The 21,160-nt window shown below is 43.1% G+C and overlaps 1 protein-coding gene across 1 annotated transcript in view; it reads right to left on the reverse strand.

The window, feature by feature from the left end:
• Nucleotides 1–15,717: 15,717 nt before the first annotated feature.
• grin2db (glutamate receptor, ionotropic, N-methyl D-aspartate 2D, b) overlaps nt 15,718–21,160 on the reverse strand; it is a 29,579-nt gene continuing 24,136 nt past the window's right edge. The window contains exons 14-18 of the mRNA XM_028580762.1: nt 19,799–20,034; nt 18,363–18,924; nt 17,366–18,242; nt 17,055–17,223; nt 15,718–16,935 (exon numbers count right to left, since the gene is read on the reverse strand). Of these exons, the coding sequence (XP_028436563.1) occupies nt 15,718–16,935; nt 17,055–17,223; nt 17,366–18,242; nt 18,363–18,924; nt 19,799–20,034 (3,062 nt within the window). The remainder of the gene's footprint in view (nt 16,936–17,054; nt 17,224–17,365; nt 18,243–18,362; nt 18,925–19,798; nt 20,035–21,160) is intronic.

Genomic DNA, 21,160 nt, shown 5'->3' on the forward strand with positions numbered 1-21,160 from the left:
AGACCTTGAACACGGGAGATGGAGGAGGGGAGGAGGCAAGAACAGGGAGAGGGAGTGGGAGAAGGAGGGATGAAAAGTGTAATGGGTCATGGTAGCGACAGGAGTTGTATTAATGGCACATGGGATGTAGGGAGCAGTAAAGGAGTGACGTGATCGAGAGAAAGATCGAGAACGGACCGGAAGTGCAGAAGAAGATGGGGGGGGAGCACAGGGAAAGCGACAAGAGTGAGAGTGATAGAAGAAAGAGAGGTGTAATGAGGGAGACAGGGAGGTTAATTCACATACGGAGAAAGAACTCTCCTAAGAGACTCTGAGGCGGTTGGAGACGCTGAACCATTAGTGCGACTCACTGTGTGTCCCACATACTACCTGTCCATTTTACCTACATCTCCCTCTTGCTGTACCCCTTATATATCCATCCCCCTGGCAGAACGGATAACCCTCCACCCCCTGGTCATCATGTCAACTGTGCCTCCTGTTGCCATGTCAACAACACCCCCACCACCTGCTCCAATATTAGAGCCTGTATCCAATCTCAACTTTCTGCCTGCCCTTATTAGCAATTAGTCCCACTTTAGAAGTAAAGTTTGGACCAGAATATTATGTATATGTCTATAGGGAATGAGATGCTCTGGAAAAAGAGCAAAATGGCAAATTAGCTGAATAGATTGCGGTGCAAGAGTTGCACACTACTAAATGATATATGAAACACCAACAGAGATTTAATGAATAAATAAATAACCTTGTAGCTAAAAAAAACATGCCAGAGAGAAATGTAATGAAATGATGGTGTCTCAGAAAAGAAGCAGAAGTAAATCAAACAAAAATGTTGAATAAGGAGAATGGTGAAAAAAGGCACAGTGATCAGAAATTAGTAAAAGTAATCACAAGAAGAAACTATGTTCTGAAAATGTGGGCAAACCCATTTAGCAAAGACAACAAAGACACAATACCTGAATGTGTGGTGATTTAGAAAGAAAGGCTCTACTAAAGGACAGCTTTCTTCTCTTCCTCTCCCCCTTTCTTCGCCTCGTTTGGCTCACTTCAAAAGAAAGGCTAAGGTGTCACACCTGTAGCTGTTCACCTAAAAAAAAAAGAGCGACTGGAAGAAAAGACCAAGATAAGCAGTGCTGTGGTAATTAGAAAAGAATCAGACAAAATGTAAAAAAGAAAAGAAAAACCTATTACAACAAAAAGCAAAAGCGAAAGCAACGAGCTTTTCAGGAGATTCAAGCTTTCTAGGAACCAAAGATAGAAGAGTAAAGTGTTATATATCCGTTAACCCAGAGGCAGGGTGAGGAGGAGGACGAGATAGAGAGGTGGTATTCTCTTTCCAAGATTGATTCTGTTTTTACTAAGAAGAGGATGAGAGATGGAAAGAGAGAGAGAGAGAGAGAGAGAGAGAGAGAGAGAGAGAGAGAGAAGGATTGAGGGGACCAGGCAGCGATTCATTTTAAAATCTGGGTTACTTCTCTCAGGAGAGGGTGAGGGAGGTAGAGGAAGGAGGACGGATGAGACAGAAGCTGCCATTTTGCCACCACCAATACAGTATGGACAGGCAAGCGCCAACTGTATGAATCTCACTTCCTCTTGTGCCAGACGGAGCGAGGAAAGGAGAAGAGAAAGAGTATTCAGTCTGGAAGAAAAGAGCAGAGCGCTTTAGAGGTGGAGAGTGCATGAAATGGCTAGTTAAGTGCAGCTAAAACAGGAAATAAACAGTTATAAGTCATGGAGTTTGCAGCAGATCCAGATGACTGAAGGATCAACAGGCCTATGAAATAAACAACCCTGTTAATCTTTTCTACAACAGTTAACAGTATGTTCACAGCATCTGAAATTTCTTCTGAGATCAGAGCAAGTGGTGACATGACAACACTGCTACACTGTGCACTGAAACCAGGTCAGCTAAGCCTGATGGGAAGAGTAGTTTCCAAGAAAAGGGTCTGTTTGTCAATTGATTGCCCACACACTGTTGAAGGCATGCACGCACGCATGCATGCACATGCAAACACACACACACACACACACACACACACACACACACACACACACACTTTTTGTATTGACTTACATTAATGAATTAAACACATACTAAGCCTTAAAGGAACAGTTCAACATTTTGGGAGGTTTACTTATTTGCTTTCTTGCTGAGAGTTTAATGAAAAAATGTATACCACATTCAAGTATGTAGCTGGTATGTGTATAGAGCCTGAAGCTGGTTATCTTAGCTTAGCATAAAGACTGAAAGGAAATTGAGGAAAACAGCAACCCTTTTCCAAAAATCATTATAATTACAGAAATCAAAGTGTAAAAACAACAGTTTGCTGTTTTTTTGAGGGGGGTTATGTGCCAGACTATTTCTTGGCCGGTAACCAGTTGCCAGGCAACCAGCAAAGACTTGGACTACTATGTGTTAATTTGTGAGTTGCAGGGGTGCCAGTAGGTAGATGTCTTTTTTTTACCTTTGGACAGAGCCAGGATAGCTATTTGTAGTTTTTATGCTAAGCTAACCAGCAGCTGGCTTTAGCTTCATATTTACCATACAGATGTGAGAATGATATCAATCTTCTCATCTAACTTTCAGCAAGAAAGTGAATAAGTGTATTTCCTAAAATGTCAAACTATCCCTTTAACCCTACAACTCAATTGCTTTCCTTGTTGGAACGTTTTGTACCCAAATAGTAGTTGAGTCCCCATTAAGTGGCTGTGTGAACAAATGTTTGTCCCCACAATGTCAGTACTACAAGTACACACACACACACACACACGCAACACACACACACACACACACACACACACACACACACACACACACACACTCCATGTTTGCACATGGTCTATGGACAATCTTGGGAGAAGATAGCAGCAGGCGGGAGCAGAGATGCAGGGGACGAAGGGGTGGATTGGAGTGGGACGGAGAGACTGAGAGAGGGAGCGAAGGGTTGAAGGTCTAATTAATGGAAATGTAGGTTATTAGTCTCCTGATGAGGACACTGGCAGAGAATTAATTAACAATTATAATTAGCAAGATTGTTAGAGAGCAAAATGGTGTCAGCCAGCAAGATAAGAGTGAGCTAGCGTGCATGTGTGTGTGTGTGTGTGTGTGTTGGACGCTGTCATTATTACTGTATGTGAGAAAAAAAAACAGCTGTGTGAACATGCCCTATCTGACAATGATATATGTCATTTCAGCATTAGTCATGCAGAACTAGCAGCTGATTGGAAATGATAGGGGGCTTTCCTTCACACAAACTGTCACCAGACCTTTCTCCATAGAACTGCCATTAATGTCTTCGTTTTCAGGCCCATAAGACTCCCACTACTCATTACTCTTATCTTGGATGAGTCATGTTCTTGTTATGTTGTCACAAATAAATGAGGAAGATGTCCTTAGTAGTGAGAGAGAGAGAGAGAGAGAGAGAGAGAGAGAGGGGGGGGGCACAGCAGTATGAGCTTGTAGACCATGCACTCCTCAGTAATCAGTGCATTGAAAAACAAAGCACATAAACGGTGCACAATGCTTGCCCTCCATGCAGTGTGATGAGTAAGCACTGGTGCGTTTGTATGCCAATCGGAGCATGCTTTACAGTGTTTGATCCCAGGCCATAAAATCGAGCTGGTGTTCAGCCAGCCAATGATACATTAAGGCTGTAAACTAAGACAACGTACACACGTCAGAATGAAAAACACACAGATTTGGCCTGCATGATTAAGAGCAGAAGTAAAATGCAATAAAACACAAATAGAAGTGAAGATAAACTGAAATATAGAGATTACAACAGAAAAAGAGAGGATAGATCAATGAAGAATACACCAAAATCACAATCCGTCTCTTAGTCATCTTTACAATAATCACTATGACAGTCCTGGAAGCTGTGCACCTTCCATATACCCCAGCCCCCTTCACTTATTCTCTCTCAGTCTACAGATGGCTATCTTATTATTTCTGACCATGGCTTAATGAAACAGAAAATTCTCCTCCGATGGAATCTTTTTTGGGGGAGCAATCAGCACTTCACCAATTACACGCATCCATTATCGTCTAACGAGCGCTCACTTGCATCAAGCATCGGCATCAACCTGGCTGGCTGGCTGGCTGGCTGGCTGGCTGGCTTTCTCCTCCAATGAAATTAAGGTAAATTGACTTGCCTAACTGTTGTTTGTGGAATTGGGGGAGAAGTGATGTCTGAGGTAATCATATCTGCCTGTTAAATTTGTCTCTTTAGAACCAGCTGGCTCTGTTGCTTCTATTGGTTTAGTAGTCCGCTGTGTTTTTAGAAGAGAGCAACAAACCTCAATGCCAGTCAGATGAGACATTTGGCAGGCGACTAGGGCCAATCAACATGGCCTACAAAGTCTCAGTGTTGAAGCAAATAAGCATGCTCTCCATATTTACCCAGCTGACCTGCCTGTCATTGCCACAACATCTGATGAAATGGAAAGTCATAAGGATAAATGAGGGACAGTTTTGTACATTAAATCAAATCTATTGGATAAAGTTATGGTTTTTGGGGTTTCTGATTTGTGGATGGCTCACGAGTGACAGCCAAACATCTTAGAGACTGGTCTGAGAATATTTTTATACATTACACCAGTTTAGTGGCAGGAATAATGTTTATACGCCATAAGTCAATAACCTATTGCATACTACCCATTTTCTTGAGAACCACTATCTTCTAGTATGTTGCTCTGGTAGACTGCCTCCCTAACACCTTCGTTTCAAACAGTAATTGTTTATACAGTATACTGAGGAAAATCTAACGTCTGCTTGTATAACCTGGCACATTGTATAAAAGCAAACTTTAAGGAAAACCTTAAACCACAGATTTGTTTTGCCACTTACGTGAAATGGAAACAAGATGTGAACACAACAATGACAATACCAATATTATGTTAACAATTAGTAGCCTATTTACACATCCAACCGTAACACTGGGACATTATCATTCATTTGGAGTTGTATGTCAGGCCACCTGTTGGATTAAGTCCAATATTGACTTCACTTTTATCTGTTTTTGTCTACACTAACTCCTGAGGGAAATATCTGTCTCTTTAACTGCTAAAGACTCCACTATGTTCACCAGGTAGTTGCCAACTGTGTCTGTGTGTTGTTCGTTGCTGAGCAGGTAGCGTACAGTCAGTAGGCGATTTGAGGGGGAAAAGGGGGGAATCCCTTCTTGTTAGCAAGCTGACCAAAATACATACCCCTTGTGAAGCTGCTATCGCCCCTCTCCATCCCCTAGTAGCAGAGAGAGAGAGTGCAGGGCAGAGGGGTTGTTTAGTTGAACATGTCAGTCTAATCTGCCTGACTCATTGATTCTTTATCTGACTGAGGTCTGTGCAAGTTAGAATCTATGGTCCTGACCATGGCCCTGACCATGCCTATGATATATCAGTAACCTAACTGTGCTGTGCATTGATAAATCTATGGCGCTGTCCATGGTTGAAGTAGCAGATGGATTTTTCACTGAGTCCCGCCCTTCTGAGAGTTATGTTTTTGAATCTATAATATTCTCTAAACTATATAGCTGGGGGGGAACCAAAAGAGTGCTTTGCTCGTTGTGGGTGCATAAAATGAACTCGGTCTGGTCCCCCTGTTAAAAATGAACAAATCGTCTACTGCGTACAGTGAGTCTTTTTTACAGAAACCAGCTACAATGTAAAACAATGCTTGTACAGCGGTGAGAGTGAATCAGAACAGTTAAGTTGCAGGCCATAAAACCAAAAATAGCTGAAAGGACACCAAAATGCTTCATAGAGCTGAGGGGAGTGGCACAGTCAGGTGATAATACTCTGTGGGTTCAAGGTCATGTGATCCATTATTAATATAATAATATAAAATATTGATTATAGCCGCTTTAAACAAGACAAGTATGATATGACTATTACATGATTTTGTATATTTTTCTGTCTATATAAATATGGTTTTATCCTTCTATTCATTATGTTTCTATTGTCAGAATGTAAATATTTTACGAGTTAAAAACTCGAAAAATATAAAACAAATTGGGTTTGGAAGATTCTGCCTCTACTGAAGTCAAAGCCTTGAGTATAATGAGTTTGGGACCGCAGCCAAGCCGATAGATCATTTACTAGCATGAGCAAAACAGGCATGTGAGCTGAAGCGTATTACTATTCACAGTATGTGCAAAATACTAACAAGAACTCAAAGCCTCAGCTGTAGGCTGCAAAACCTTTCTTAGTGCTACAGCGAGAAAGAGACAGTTGTGAACAAAATGTGCTCAAGGGGAAGGATGAAAGCAGGAGGGCAAGAGACTCAGGGTAAGAGGGGCGACTGGATAATGAGGCGAGGGGAGAACAAGGTAAAGTCTGAGGATATCTTAATTTTTATCCCAGTTTTCTAGGATGAATTCGCTTTGGGTAGGTGGCTTTACACACACACACACACACACACACACACACACACACACACACACACACACACACACAAAGAGAGGCAAACAAGGATGTAGCATGAATACTTATTTTAAATATTTGTTCTTGTATTTTATCCTATTATTTCATGTATATTGTATGTATGTATATTGTATCCTATTATTTCATGTATATTCTGTGCTGTGTGACTGTTATCTTGCTGCTGTAACACTGTAATTTCTCATTTTGGGATTCAATAAATATCTTTCTATCTATCTATTGTGTCCTAGATGTGGTTGTAATATCGCTTTAAACATATTGGCCGCAGCATACAGCAGACTCATGTTTCTGTTGATGTTACCGCTCTATCTTAAGGACTGTTCTTAAGCAGACAAAGTGAATAATTATTTCCACTTTACATTCTGACAATAGAAACAAACAAATCCTGAGGCATCAAAATACCAAAATGACATGCAAATAAAGTAGACACAACATATACCTACATTAGAGCTAAACTGATTAGTCCAATAATTGTTCAGTTGATCCAGAAATTAATTAGCAATAGATAATAGATCATATATTTAATTTCTTAAGCCAAATGCCAAACATTCTCTGGCTCCACCTACTCAAATGTGTTTGTATGCTTTCCTCTGTTTTACATTTATATAAAAGAATATATATAGGAGTTTTGGACTGTTGGTCATTGACTTTAGGCTCTGGGAAAGTTGTGATTTTCTGACAAAGAACAATTAATATAGCAAATATTCATTGTATTAATTGATAATGACAATACGTTTTAGTTACATCAGTGGTCTACATCTTTTTTTTTTTGATTATATAAAAAAGAAAATACTTGTGTTATGTTCCATTTTGCTGGGGCAGGATTGACCAGTTTCATTATGGGCATAATGCAGTACAAGAACAGGAAATACAACCTGCTTCAGTGTGTTTAAAAGCTTGAGTTTAAACATCCACAGAGATCCTGGTGAACCAAATTAAGGGCATTAACTTGCATAAGAAATGACATTTGCATTATTGTGTAAACACACTGTGTTCATTACCATTACAACTAATCAAGCAGTCACAGATTGCCAATCATAAAAATAAGCAAACATGCTACAGACAGACACACATGCAACAGACACACGTGCACATAATCTTTTTCACACACACACACACACATACACACACACACACACACACACACACACACACACACACACACACACACACACACACAGCCAAACAGTGTGCTTCAGCTCTGGGTCAGTTAACTCATTTTGTCCCTTGTTGTGGTCTAGCGTGGCTCATGTGAAAATGGCAAAAGCGAGAGATTCGCTGTGTAGCTGGGGAAAAAGCACAAGATGAAAGGATGCTCGGGTGTTGTCGTTTTTTTTTAACTTCAGAGATCAAGCCGATGGGTTGTAGAACCCTGCGGCGCTGCACACATGATGAAAGGAAAACAGCGCTCTCCTTCCACATGTACTGTACATGTGTGAGTACAGTGTGTGACATACATCGATATAGATTTAGTTATTCAGTAGATATATTTCGAAAGACAACAGTGTCAGCAAAAGACTAGTAAAAGAAACGCTAGAGAATTTATCAATACAATGCAGTAGAAAGGTAAATCCACAGGGAGAACAGAATGATTTTAAGGAAGGGATAAGCAGAGATAGAGAAGAGAATAAATGAAATGACAGAGTCAGTCAGGGGAACTAGAATTGAAAGAAAATCAAAACAGAGAGACGAAGGAAACTGCTATTGGCAGAATACTGAGAGAGATGGAGGGTGAGGGGTGCAGGAGCGTAAGGGCCACTGCAGTGCATAGCAAGATACGATGCCAGTGTCGTTGGAGAGAGAAAGAATGAGAGAGAGACAAAGACAGGAAGAGAGTGAGAGAAAGTGTTAAGCCCTGCACCACAGACATGCGATACAAATCCCCGGAGACCCAGTGGCAGATCAGTACAGGATCAATCTGCTGCACCTCAGCAGGGACGCAGCACACTCCTTCCATTCCCACACACCGTTCATGAGTGTGTGTGTGTGTGTGTGTCACTGTACTGTGTGAGTGTGTGTGTATGACTATGAAGAAGTGACTGAGGACTGGGAAGTACTGTAGGAGGAGGGGGGAAAGAATGGAGCAGGTGGGGGGTTGAACAGAGATAGAAAGCTGTGTTGGGTGCAGATATTTATCAACTGACCAATCCAGACCAGGCATATTTTACAACTTCAAGATAAAAGCATAGTTGGTCAGCATCCACTAAATACAATGTATATTTAATCAAATAAATATTGTATTCCTGTATTTTATATGCATAACAAGGCTCAAAAGCAAATACATCACTGCTGGCATCTAACTGTACCCAGCTCGAAGATAAATGACAGAACACAATGCGAGTGAAAGAAATCCCACATGGGAGAACAAAGATCACTTTATTCCCTCCACTCTCCCATCATAGCCATACTGTAAGAGAGAAAAGCATAACACTGACCTCAGATGAGTGTTTGGGGACACCATGATCCAACTGCCTGTAACTCAATCTTATTAGAGCGTTAAGTCATTACCGCATGTACACACAGAGGCCTCACAATGCAATTAGCCATTAGCCCATCACACTGACAAAGCATGGCTAATTAGCAGATCGCAGACGCACAGGGAGCAGAACAAAACATATTTAATATCCCCATCAACACTCTTGCAGAATATCATATGTCAGGTACTGTTTAGATGTTTTGTCATTTTGATTGAGCAGCATTTTTAAAGAACCAAGTCATATTTATAAATACATTTAAAGCTAGCTTTGAGAACCAGAAACAAGATTTTCCACAAAGGATTATGATAGTTAAAACTATTTCTAATTCAGTTTATCTTTCGTTGTTTACCACAATATTTGACTCCTATATATTTCTACTCTATTTCTGATGACTATATTTCTGATTTGATTCCCCCCAAAATAAAATAAAATAAAAATAAAAATGATAAATAAATAAAAATAATAAAACTAAAAGACTATCAATGCAAATATCGCACAGGTCTATGGATGAATTCCCAGAGAGCTGCATCAGGATCAGGTCTGTTTGAATTCTATTGTGATCAGCAAAAACACATCTGTTTATTGTATTAGAAATAGAGCTGGTCACGTGGCTGTTGGCTAAGGTTGAGAGTTGAGGCAAAGTGTTAGGCGTGTTGCTCTTTTTGAGGGTGAAAGAAGTGGATTATGTTAGGTCAGCTCTGGCCAGATCAAAGCAAAAGTCTGACAAAAACCGAGAAACCTATGAGAAATATACTGTATGCAAGCATGCGCACGCACAAACGCATACACACACACACACACACACATACGCAAATACGGCACACACATATTTTGGCAGAGGACTGCTTGTCAGAATGCCAAAGAAACTACTCTTTGAGCTCTCCATAAATTTACTTTGAAGGAGTTCTGACTGGGTAATAGCTTGTATGGAAAATACTGTCACAAGAGAAAACACACAGACACACACACACACACACACACACACACACACACGCACACACACACACACACACACACACACACACACACACACACACACACACACACACACACACACACACACACACACACACACACACGCCTGCACGGCTCAAAGCCCCTTATTTACAATCGCATTCGTGACAAAAGAATTGGAAGGAAACACAGCACCACTGGCATTAATTAAAGAGAATCATATTTTATGAAGCAATTCTCAGGAAGTAAGTGCAGCACTGACCCTCCAACCCCACCCCAGACAGACAATGTCAAATAAACTAACACATTTAAATTAGGGCATAGACCAGACCAGTCTGGGCTAGGAGCAACATCACCCTACTAGCAGCCCGCCTTAGCAACCCGTAAGTAGGCCTATAGTGTTTGCGAGGTTACTAGAGCAGAACTGGGCCTTGTACAATGCTGAAAACACACACACACACTGGTTTCTGTGGGTATATGTGCCCTGTCACTGTGGTAGGATAAGCTGTTCATGGTGCAACATGCAGACCCTAGACCTGGTGAGTACAACGTGTGGCACTCCTGTGTTTCCTTGATATAATTCATGGCCGATTCAGCCGATGAAGACCCTGTTTGAATTCTGGAGCACCACACGTATTGCTTCCCAGGTAACAGGCCAATAGAGAGAGGGGATGAGCTTGAGGCTGCACCAGGATCTCTCACAAACTCAGGCACTAGACTAGCCTGGAGCACACTGCACTAGGCTGGACTGGACTGTTCAATACACAACTTGACCAGACAATAAATCTGATAAATCAAAGCGGATTCAAACAACAAGGTTAATCAAAAGAGGAGCAAGTCAGCATAGTAAAACAAATTGAACCTGACTACTCTAATCTGGAATTGATGGATCAGAACAGGCAGGACAGTGCAAAGCAGAGTGCAGGATTATACGGAAAACTCAATAGACAAATAGCTCAAAACAGGCAGTGAATGTTCCTCCAGTAACCAAATCTGTGAACCAAATTTTACACAAAAGACATGGCATTTTCAAGAAATTAGAGTATCAGCAGTGTGTTCAAGGCATGTATAGAATGTGAGCGTTTGTGAAGCCACACATGTGCCCGTGTGTGATGATCGGGCTACTTGAGGCGATGCTTTAGATTGCGGCTTGGTGAGTGCTAGAGGAAGATGAGGATCATTGGCTGAGTGATATACGCATTATGTGTGAAATATGCATGCACAGCAAAGTGTGTGTGTGTGTGTGTGTGTGTGTGTGTGTGTGTGTGTGTGTGTGTGTGTGTGTGAGTGAGTGAGTATGTGTGTGTTTCAGAAATAGGGGGAAAGGAAAAACAGAGGGAGAGAATCATGCTGCAGTGGGCTTTTACAAATGATTACTGCACATGCAAGACACGTACATTAAATGGCAGGTATCCTCTCAACTTAAAATCCACACATTCAAAGACACAGAAGCACACTTCTGTCCTGACTGGTTTGAGGCTATCAGTAATACAAAGCTTTTGGGATTACATGCAGGGCAGCACAAACTGATGATTTAAAGATTAGTTGATCAACATAATATCAACACTTTATCATAGCCTCTTCAAGCCAAACCAGTCCAGTCTAGATCAGCGTAGACAGCAGACACTTCACCACCATGCTCTATATTCTTCCAAAGTGAGCTTTTGAATACAGTATTTCACCTCCCACTGATTAAGGTCAGGACTGAGCAGAGGGGAGCATAGCAGATCTTTGACCAGTGCTTTGGGAAAAGTGAAGGACATTATGCTATATTACCCAGCAGGCACCAGGTGGTGGCGGTGCAGAGGACACCATGGCAACGCCATGAAAATTCCATGGCAACACCATAGCAACTGTGGCCTCATTTGCTCGCTGGTGGTGTGGTACAGCCTAGACTTGCTACAGTGGCATGGTCGTCAGATACACACTTCAGTCACATCAGTAATAGTAACATTGTTCATTAATTATTTCATCAATCAATTAATTGATCATCAGCATCAACAATCAGTCAAAAGGAGCAAGAACACAGTATCTACTGGTCTCTGTTTTTTGCTAAGTGAGAGACAGACTGGAGACAGACAGGAATGAGCTGATTTGAAAAGAAAGTGATCAAAGGAAAAAAGCAAAAAGTCAATGGGTGGGTTAATTAACAAAGAGATGTGATCACCATATAATAAAACTTTAAAAAATGAGAGGTGAAGAGTGTTCATAACTTGTTAATGAAAACCAGGAGCAGAACGGTGGAGTTCAGGAGAAAGCAAAAGAGACAGCAGACTGTGTGAGAGAAACATACTGATGTGTAAAAGCAGCGAGTGTCAAAAAGTAATGTTAGGTAGTACGAGAGGAGTGACAGACTGATAGCTATAGTAGATACAGATGAATAGAGAGTTTAGACTTTTACTTGTCTTTTTTGTCACAGGCACTAATGTCTTCACAGTCATATAGGAGGAATCGAAATTCAAAAATGATTTCAGTGTCTAGAATCGCTACAAAGCTAAAACATTTAAAACTATTTCATCTAACACTTCCTCCAAATATACCAAACTTAACTAATATATATATATACCTGTATGTATATATATGTATATATTTATTTGTACATATATATTTCTTTATAGATAAATGATAGAATTCAAATGATAATTGAATACAATAAAATATCTCAGTTAAATCACAGTATAACATGGTACATTCTCAAAAACATAGTATATTTTAATATATTCTTTTTTCTCAGCATAAAATAAAGTAAATAAACAAAAATAAGCCAGAGGGTTTTTTTAAGAGTCACTTCTGTTCATGCAGTCACAGACTTAAGTATTAGCGCCTCAATAGAAATCAATAATGCTCAATGACATACCAGGTTTAAGCCCTGTTGATTGGTTGAAAATGGCCGTATTCTACTACACAGGAAGCAGTCGAACTGTTGCCGTGGTTTCCACTGTTGGGGTGCAGAGTAGAGTGAGCTTACTACCTCACCGAAAGGTGCTTGCCCTGGGTCCTAAGCATTTGCTACAATTGAACTTCACAACCCCTTCTACCACAAATCTTTAAAATTTCATTCAGCTAAACATGCAATGATTCTGGGGCTTTCCAAAGGATGGGAAACTGAAAAAGCATTTCTCAAAAAAAAAAAAAAAAAAAAAAAAAAAAAAAAAAGACAGATTGTTTAAAACAAATTGCCCCACGCAGATCTAGAAAAAAAACAATCCATGTGCAGATAAAAGGTACAGTCTGCACTCATCGAAAGGCAAAGGAGTTAAAAGGGGAATTGAGAAGGTCAACTAACCCTTCGATCTGTGACGACATGCACAAACAACGCACAGTCCCTCACATAACAGGTCAACCCCTCTTCCCCCCCTCCCCCTCTAGCCATTATCAACAGCATCCCAAAAGCTACAAAGTCTAAAAGTAGGTGTTCTTTTGCTACATCATGTCAAAGCTACATTCAACTACAATAGAAGAAGAGCTGGGCTGTGGCTGGTCTTAGTGTGAGAAATGAGGTGGATATGTTGACCTTGTGAAAATGGAGAGTGTATGCATTGCAATGTTGGCAACATTGGCACAGTTTACACAGTAGATGGCTTTTGGCACACATCACAGAAGGTACAATGCTACAGTTCACTACTCTCCCTTGAACACATAGCATTTCGTATTCATATTGGTCAGCCAGAGCCAGGTGCTGAGGACTTTAGCTCATTTATTACAATCACATCTGACCAAATTAGATTAAACTGATCCTACCTGTAAGAAAATCAGTGAAGGTGTGGAACATCTGACTCTGGCTGAAACAAATGATCTAGAGGAAAAACAATTACAATGTCTCAGATGCAAACAGATGTGCCATTGCATCGCTGTCACATTGAAGGTGGGAATATTGCTCAAAGTCAAACAGTCATCTGATAATTTTGATTACAGGAGTTATTACTGACTGCATTCAGTGACGTCTCAACTATTGTATATGCACCTCAAATTGGAACTTAAAACATTCACAGTATAGCGTTCAGTCTTATTTGCCGAAAGGAAATAGTAAATGAACAAGATCATTTCCTCTGCACAAGTATCTGTGGTCCTTTGTTTTTTTAACCGTTGTTACAGTGAATTTTATTGCCCATAATAGCAACATGAGTTAACATCAAGTGAATATTTTTCAAAACATTTTCAAAATATATTACCTGTAGATTGTGCATTTACAACTGTGGCACGCATGTCTGAAAAATACAATTAATCTTGTGCTTCATATAATCTATCATCTACAAACTCTGCCAAAGGTACAGTATAGTAGTGAAATACAATAATATCCTAAAAGAGCTTTTGCAATGTGCTGCACTTGATTTCAATTCCTTTTACTTCCTCTGAACAAATCCTGACTGGCCACTTTCATAAAAAAATAATAAAGTTCAGCTGCACACCCCTTGCTCTGTATCATGTAACTACAATTACTAAACTTACCACAAGCCTCTTGCACAATTGTCTCGCAAGCTTATTTGAATAATATGCAGGCCATCTAGTGCCAATTACAGATATTGCACCAATCACCCACTTATGACGGTGAATGATGTGTTGTTCACATGTGGAAAGAAAAGATGGGGCTTTATCTATGAAAACAAATTACTTGGAAACCAATCTTGCTTAAAAGCTGTTGAGTGGAAATTTGGCACTGCTATTGAATCATTCCCACTTCCAACACTAGCCACATCCAGCCTCCTCTTTATTAAAACACTAACACAGTGAGAGAAATATATTGATAGAATAAAAAAGAGGGCATGGGGAGAAAAGTCTGAGTAAGAAAGAAAAGAAAAGACAGACATAAAAGAAAATCTGCTACATGTCTTTTTTTGTTCTTATTGTTATTTCTCTTTTAAAGTTCAGTTTGTTGATACTCAACTGGTTGGACCAGAGGAGACATGACAAGCTCCAACAGGGAGGAGGAGAAATTGTTCCTGTTCAATCTGATTGGTTAAAAGGGTTTCTAGTAAAACATGACATCACGTAGATGGTCCTGGGGTAGAGCTAGATGGGTCTGATGGTGTCAAAGGAGGTCAAAGGGCAAATAAATAGCACTATCCTCACTGCCCAGTGAAAGGTGATCGGGCAGACAGAGTGCATGAGACTGCATTGCTTTTCATATCAACTGATTTACAAAAGGGAAGAAGAGGGGGCAGTCTCTCCAACACTGAGAAGCAGTCCAACAATCCAGTTCAAAAGCCAACAGCCAATGAGGACAGGGAGCCAGAGTCTATTGACCAAACACTGGCATCTTTTGGGAGAGTGTGGGTCTCTTCACATCCCACCAAGGTGTGTTCTCAAAGCCAGAGGGAGGGAGACGTTTTGAGCATATATCTGTGTGTGTACATGTGTTAGTGGGCTCGTGCATGTGTGTGTGTTTGTGTGTACAAATATGACATCATTACTCACAAGTTGGAGACTACTCTTATCCATAGTTGTGACTCGGGGAGGGGAGGAGAACCGAAGATGACATCACAAAGCTCAATTCTGAGCGGAGGAGAAGTTCGGGAGCTGCTGTCCCCAGTGATGCAGTCTCGCCTTCACTCTCGTCGTCATGGGAACCATCCAAACGGATGTAGCTCACCCTGGTGTGGCGTCTCACTGTCGCCCTCACAAGAACGCGTACAATGGAGCGGGTGGCGGTGGTGTTGCTCTCACACAGATTAGTGTTAGCAGTAGAACTAGTGTCAATATCAGTTCCTGCAGTGATGGTCGCTAATTGATCACCTATGGTCACCAAGGCAGCCACATCTCTGTTGTCATCCCTGGCTCCGGCTGCCATGGCACCACGGTTCTCAATAGCAGTGGTGCTCGCTCCCACGTCTCCCTCTCTCCTCTCCCCCTGTCATACCTCACTCTCCAGACTGGAGAAGTGGGCCGACCCTCGGCGTGAGCACAGACTCTTGGCTTTGAGTGGCAGATGGGGGGAGTAGAACCTCCGTGGCTGTGGCACCGAGCGCAGTCTCTGATACTGGAGTTTGGCACTGGCCGAAGCCTGAGCCTGGCCTTGGCCTACCATCCCTATGCCTGCTGGTGGTGAGACGGAGGATGAGGGTGGAGGCGGGATGGGCATCGGGAGGGAGGTGGGAGACATGGACTGCTGCTGGGGTGGCGACGGTGAGGGCTGAGGTGGATGGTCTGTGGGTTGTGTGCTGAGGCTGAGGTTAGATTGGCTGCCTGATTTGGGCTGACTGGGATCTGGTTTAGGGGGCAGAGGCTTCGGGCGAGAACCCCCGCTGAAGCTGTGGCAGTGGGGGAGAAGCTCTTCCTGGCTATGGGAAAGCGCCGTGGCTCCTCTCTTGAAGTGGGAGGTGTGCGAGCGGCTGTGGGGATGTGGGTAAGGATGTGGTTGGGGGTAAAGGCTACAGGAACACATGGTGACCCGCCCTGCTTCTTCCCCTCTGTCCCTAGCTCGCCCCTTGCTCTTCCCTCCTCCACTCTTCCACTTTTTCTCTCCCTTCACGGGGATCTTGTCCATAGACCAGTACCTCCTAGGTGGAGGGAAGGCTGCGGGGGGTGGCGGCCACTGTGAGCCGAGCCCTCCACTCCCTCCCCCTGAGCCCCAACCTACTCCTGGCCCTGAACCCCAGAAATCAGCACCAATCCATCCCTCTGCCCGAGTTCCTAGTAAGGAATCATCCCGACTGTTGATACTGCCCCCTTTCTCTCTGGAGGGGTAGGTGCCAAAGAACCAGCCTCCTCCGCCTATGCCCCCTATTCCAGTGCTGCTTCCCCCTGCACCTCCTTCCCAGTATCTTTCAAAACGGCCAAACTCCCCTGACGAGCCCTCATCTGAATAACTGTCCTCTGCCCTGGCCCTGTCCCTCTCCGACTCAGACACTGCCCCCCTACCTGCTCTCCTTCCCCTCTTTCCCACCCGCTCCCTCACTCTGTCCCTCTCCTCTTCCTCATCATCATCACCCTCGTCATCCTCAGAATCCCACTCAGGGAAGGAAATCCCTTCTCTGGTCTGTGCTTTCTCTTTTTCATAATGCAATAACAAAGGTCGGCGCTCTCCAACTCTCGCACTGTCATCTCTGTCCATCCCTCCACTTCTTCTCCGCTTAGAGGATGGAAGGAGTGGGTGGAGAGATGTTGGAGGAGTATTAGAATCATCTCCTCTTCCATTAACCCAAAATTTGACTGAAGCAGGGAGTTTGTTGAGGTTAGGGTAGCGCTTACTGGGGATACGATGTCTGGAATGAGCGCGTGAGGATTTGGGATGCCTCTCCCTGTTTCTGCTGCTGTCCTCCTGTTCCCTGTCATTGCCCTCATCTCCTCCTTCTCTCCTACCTCTCTCCCTCTCTCCTTCCCATGAATCCCGTCCCTTCTCCCCAAATGAGCTCCGATACTGGGCAGAGAACGAAGAGTAGTCTTGTATTCCCCCTTCCCTCTCTCCTTCTGCCTCCCCTTCCCTCTCTGGCTCTACATCCCCCTCCTCTGGCTCAGAGCGTCTTCCCCCAATTGATTTCTTCCTTTTCTTTGTCTTCAGCTCCTTTTTCTTCTTCTTTTTCACCTTTCGACGCTTCCTTTCTCTCTCTCGCTCTCTTTCCCTTTCTTCTCTCTTTTTCCTCTTTTTGTTCTTTTTCTTCTTCTTCTTCTCTTTCTCCTTCTCTTTTCTCCGCTTCTTTTCCCTTTTTTGCCTCTCAGCATCTCCACCCGCTCCACTCCTCTCTCTCTCACTCCAGCTTGCCCACCACTCTTGGAGCTGAGACAGTTGGCTTCCTCCTCGCTCCCTCTCTCGTTCTCTTTCTCTGTCACCCCAGGAGGTGCGTGGTTTCCTGGGGGGTATGGGTGGTGGCAGGCGCCCGTGGCTAAGGGAACGAGGCCGGATGATTGAGCGTTCCCTCTCCCTCCCCCTGCCAAGGAGGAGGCTTGACTCTTCTGTCAGCTCCTCGTCATCATCATCATCCTCTCCATCTATTCCTCCAGTCCTATCCCGTGTGCTCCTAGAGGAGCTGTAAGAGTAGGTGGGAGAGGTGGAGCGAGAAGATGAGGCAGATGAGGACGTGGATGTGGATGAGGTGGTCGACGAAGACGAGGAGGATGTATAGTGCAAAGATGCAGAGGGCGAAGGAGGGGTGTAAGAGGGGCTGAGGGGTACTGGCACAGGAAGTGAGAGCGGGGGAGAGAGGGGGCGTGCCCTCCTCCCTCCTCCCTCCCTCACTCCATCTCGTGCTCCTCCCCTCCGCCCCAGGGGTAGAATGTTCTCATACAGTGGCCCTCCAGGCTCTTTGGGCTTCTTGGGCCTACGCTTCCTCCAGAAGGATGAGGAGAGAGGGGGAGAGGGATGTGGCAGCGGGGGTGTAGGAGGCAGAGGGGCCTGACTCTTAGAAGGCAATCGAGGAGTGCCCAGAGGTTTAACGGCCCCTTTCACTTGACCTTTCCCCTGACCTCCGCTGCCACCTCCCACCACCCTCTTCCCCACCCCGTGGTCCATGCCCTTCTCTGAATAAAAGGCCACACTGGCTGGAGGGGGCTGGGGGTGGCCCCTGGGCATAGTCTTGGGGGTCTGGGACCCTGCCTGCTGCTCCATGCAGGGCCCCAGTCCCTCAGGGTCAATGGGACCATAGTATCTCTTATAGCCATCAATTCCCCCTCCCCCTCCATCAGTGGAAGCCCAGTTTGGTGGGACCTTCTGAGCAAAGGGTCCCATGTCAGTGATGGCCCCCCTTACAGCCATTGGGTTGGTGGCTGTAGCAGTTTTGGGCAGCCTCCAGCGATCCACCACTGCCAGTCTGCGGTCTGGCCGGGGCAGGAAGGTGGAGCAAGGGAGGGGTGCACCAGCAATGGGGGGGTTGGAGGGACCCAGTGCTGTCCCAGAATGCACCACGGTGGGAGGAGAGCCCGGTAGAGGTGTTTTGTAGTTGGGCTGCGGTTGCTGCTGTTGCGGTGGTTGCTGCTGTTGCGCCATGGCAATAACTGGATTGGTCATAGACGTTGAGACAACATGTGGCTGGGACGGGACTGTAACCATTGAAGTGTGGTGATGAGTTGGCAAAGATTTAGCTGCTGCTGTTTCATCCTCAAAGCTACAGCAGCTATACATGCCCTGAGAAAAAGAGAGCACAAATCAAGAACACAGAGTCAGAGTTTAATCGGAGAGCAACATGAAACAAAATAGAATAAACAGTATTTCCTGAATTGAAAAATGAAATCAATTAAATGTTGCGTTTGAGATAATGGTGCAGGAATATATTGGCAAAAATGTAACAACATAGATGTGTACAGATGCAGCACACATGCAAAAGACATTGTATTACTGTATGTACATGAGAGATAGAGGGACAGAGAATAAAGGGAGTGGATGAGAATGGAAATCATAAAACAGCAATACAAATAAGTTTCGGTTTTCAAAAGAAATGCAAGATTGTTATTTTTCAGATAAACATCTATTCCTATTTATAGTAAAGTTGTGCATTGTTTTCTTAATGGAATTGAATACACAAATGCATAAATTACAACCACAGTGGTGAAAATCATAAATTATTATCAGGGAAGCTACAATAATCACATCCATATGGTGTGGTGTGGGCTGCTTCTGTCAAGGTCACTGTCAAAGCAACAGGATATCCAGGGTGTGAGCAGAATTGAATTTCAATTAATCTCCCAAATTGACTGAGTGGAATTGAATTGACCCTAGACCTCAGACTTTCTAACACTCACACTCAGTAACAGATAAGGGCACACACAGGCAGGAACACATGTTCTTACACGTGTGTGCATATGGTAACATCATATTGTCCTGTTATAATGTTGTGTAGTGTACTTAATTGTAGGAACAAAAAAGGGTTTCAAAGGGGATAAAAGTTCAAACATGAAATGTGGATATAAAATGTTGAGGCGCTAAAGATAATTTCACTTTTCAGAGAGTCATTTTGTGTGCTAGTGCAGAAAAACACACACGCACACACAAAAACACTTACCCTGCTGATTGCCAGGAGAAAGTCCAATTTGCCAGAACTGGTGGCCATGCAGTGGCGCAGCTTCCAGTAGACCAAGTGTTCCCAGGCAAACACCAGCAGACTGAGGCCCATAGCCACCAGCAACATGTAGAAGACCCCGGCCATGTTGTCAATATCCAGTTTACTGCTCATCACCTCAATTTTGTCATTATGGCAGATACCTGACAGCCAGAGGCGCTCCAACATCTCAATCTCATCTGGAAAGGGGACGGGTGGGGGATAAAGAAGAAAAACAGGAAAAAGTACATGGATGAGGTTACAGTTTTTCTCAGTCTCTTTGGTGCATTTCTCACATAACTATTTACATTACAGTTAGTTCAACCTCCACAATATTTAGTCATTTGTGCAAATCATAGTAGCAATTTCTCATTCCTTCCAACAAATTGCAATTGCTTTCATACAACTCTCTGCTGTTTTATAACATTATCATTTGCTTATGTCATGTCAGTCAAAATTAACTATACTTGTGAATGCTGAATAGTCATTCCATATAAAACTGATAGTCCTCATTTCATTGTTTGAGTCATTACATACAAAAATGTTGAACTAGTTGTCAAAATCTGTCAAGCAAATTTTACAAATTTTTTTAAATCTTTTTTTTCCTGAAAATGTGTCCTAAATTGAACAATTTCTCTCAGGTGAATCTCAGCTTTCACTGATAAGAAGGGGTGTGTGAAGCATTAGTTGCAACCAATGATAAGACACTTCTCTACAATCACTGTCAGAGCTGAATCCCATAAACCCCCACTTTGCAAGCATATATGAACCAAGCAGGACATAGTGTGTACCATTTCTACAATACTGTGACACAGAAATGGAGGGTCAGCCTCGTGGAAGATGGGTGAGGGTGTGGGGAGGAAGGGGAAGGGGACAAAACAGGGGAAGAGGAAGAAGAGGCCAAGTACATAGGCGGATCCCTAATGAAATCAGGGCTACAATTGTGGATCATGTTGTCAACAGGTGTGTATAAATGGACAGTAATTCAGCACTAAACAATCTGCACTGCACTACAGTCATTGTGTCATACATGAAGCTTGCAGTGGGACAATAACTTGTCACTGTACATTTTACATTTAGACATACAGCTTTACTGCATCACACATTTAGTGTATTGTAGTGTACACTAGTGTTACAGTAAATATTTGCCATATTTACTGTAATTTTACTCTGCACCACACAGGATTGCAAGACAACCTTGCAGAGGTGGAAGAGGGCGTATTTTTTCTCCGCAACAAGAGGAAGCCAAACAATGCCATAAGGTTGAGAGAGATACAAAGTGCTGTTATAGAGGATGACAACGTCTTTGGGAATATTGAATCTGTT

The sequence above is a fragment of the Perca flavescens genome, chromosome 6, assembly GCF_004354835.1.
Source record: "Perca flavescens isolate YP-PL-M2 chromosome 6, PFLA_1.0, whole genome shotgun sequence".
Taxonomy (NCBI): Eukaryota; Metazoa; Chordata; class Actinopteri; order Perciformes; family Percidae; genus Perca; species Perca flavescens.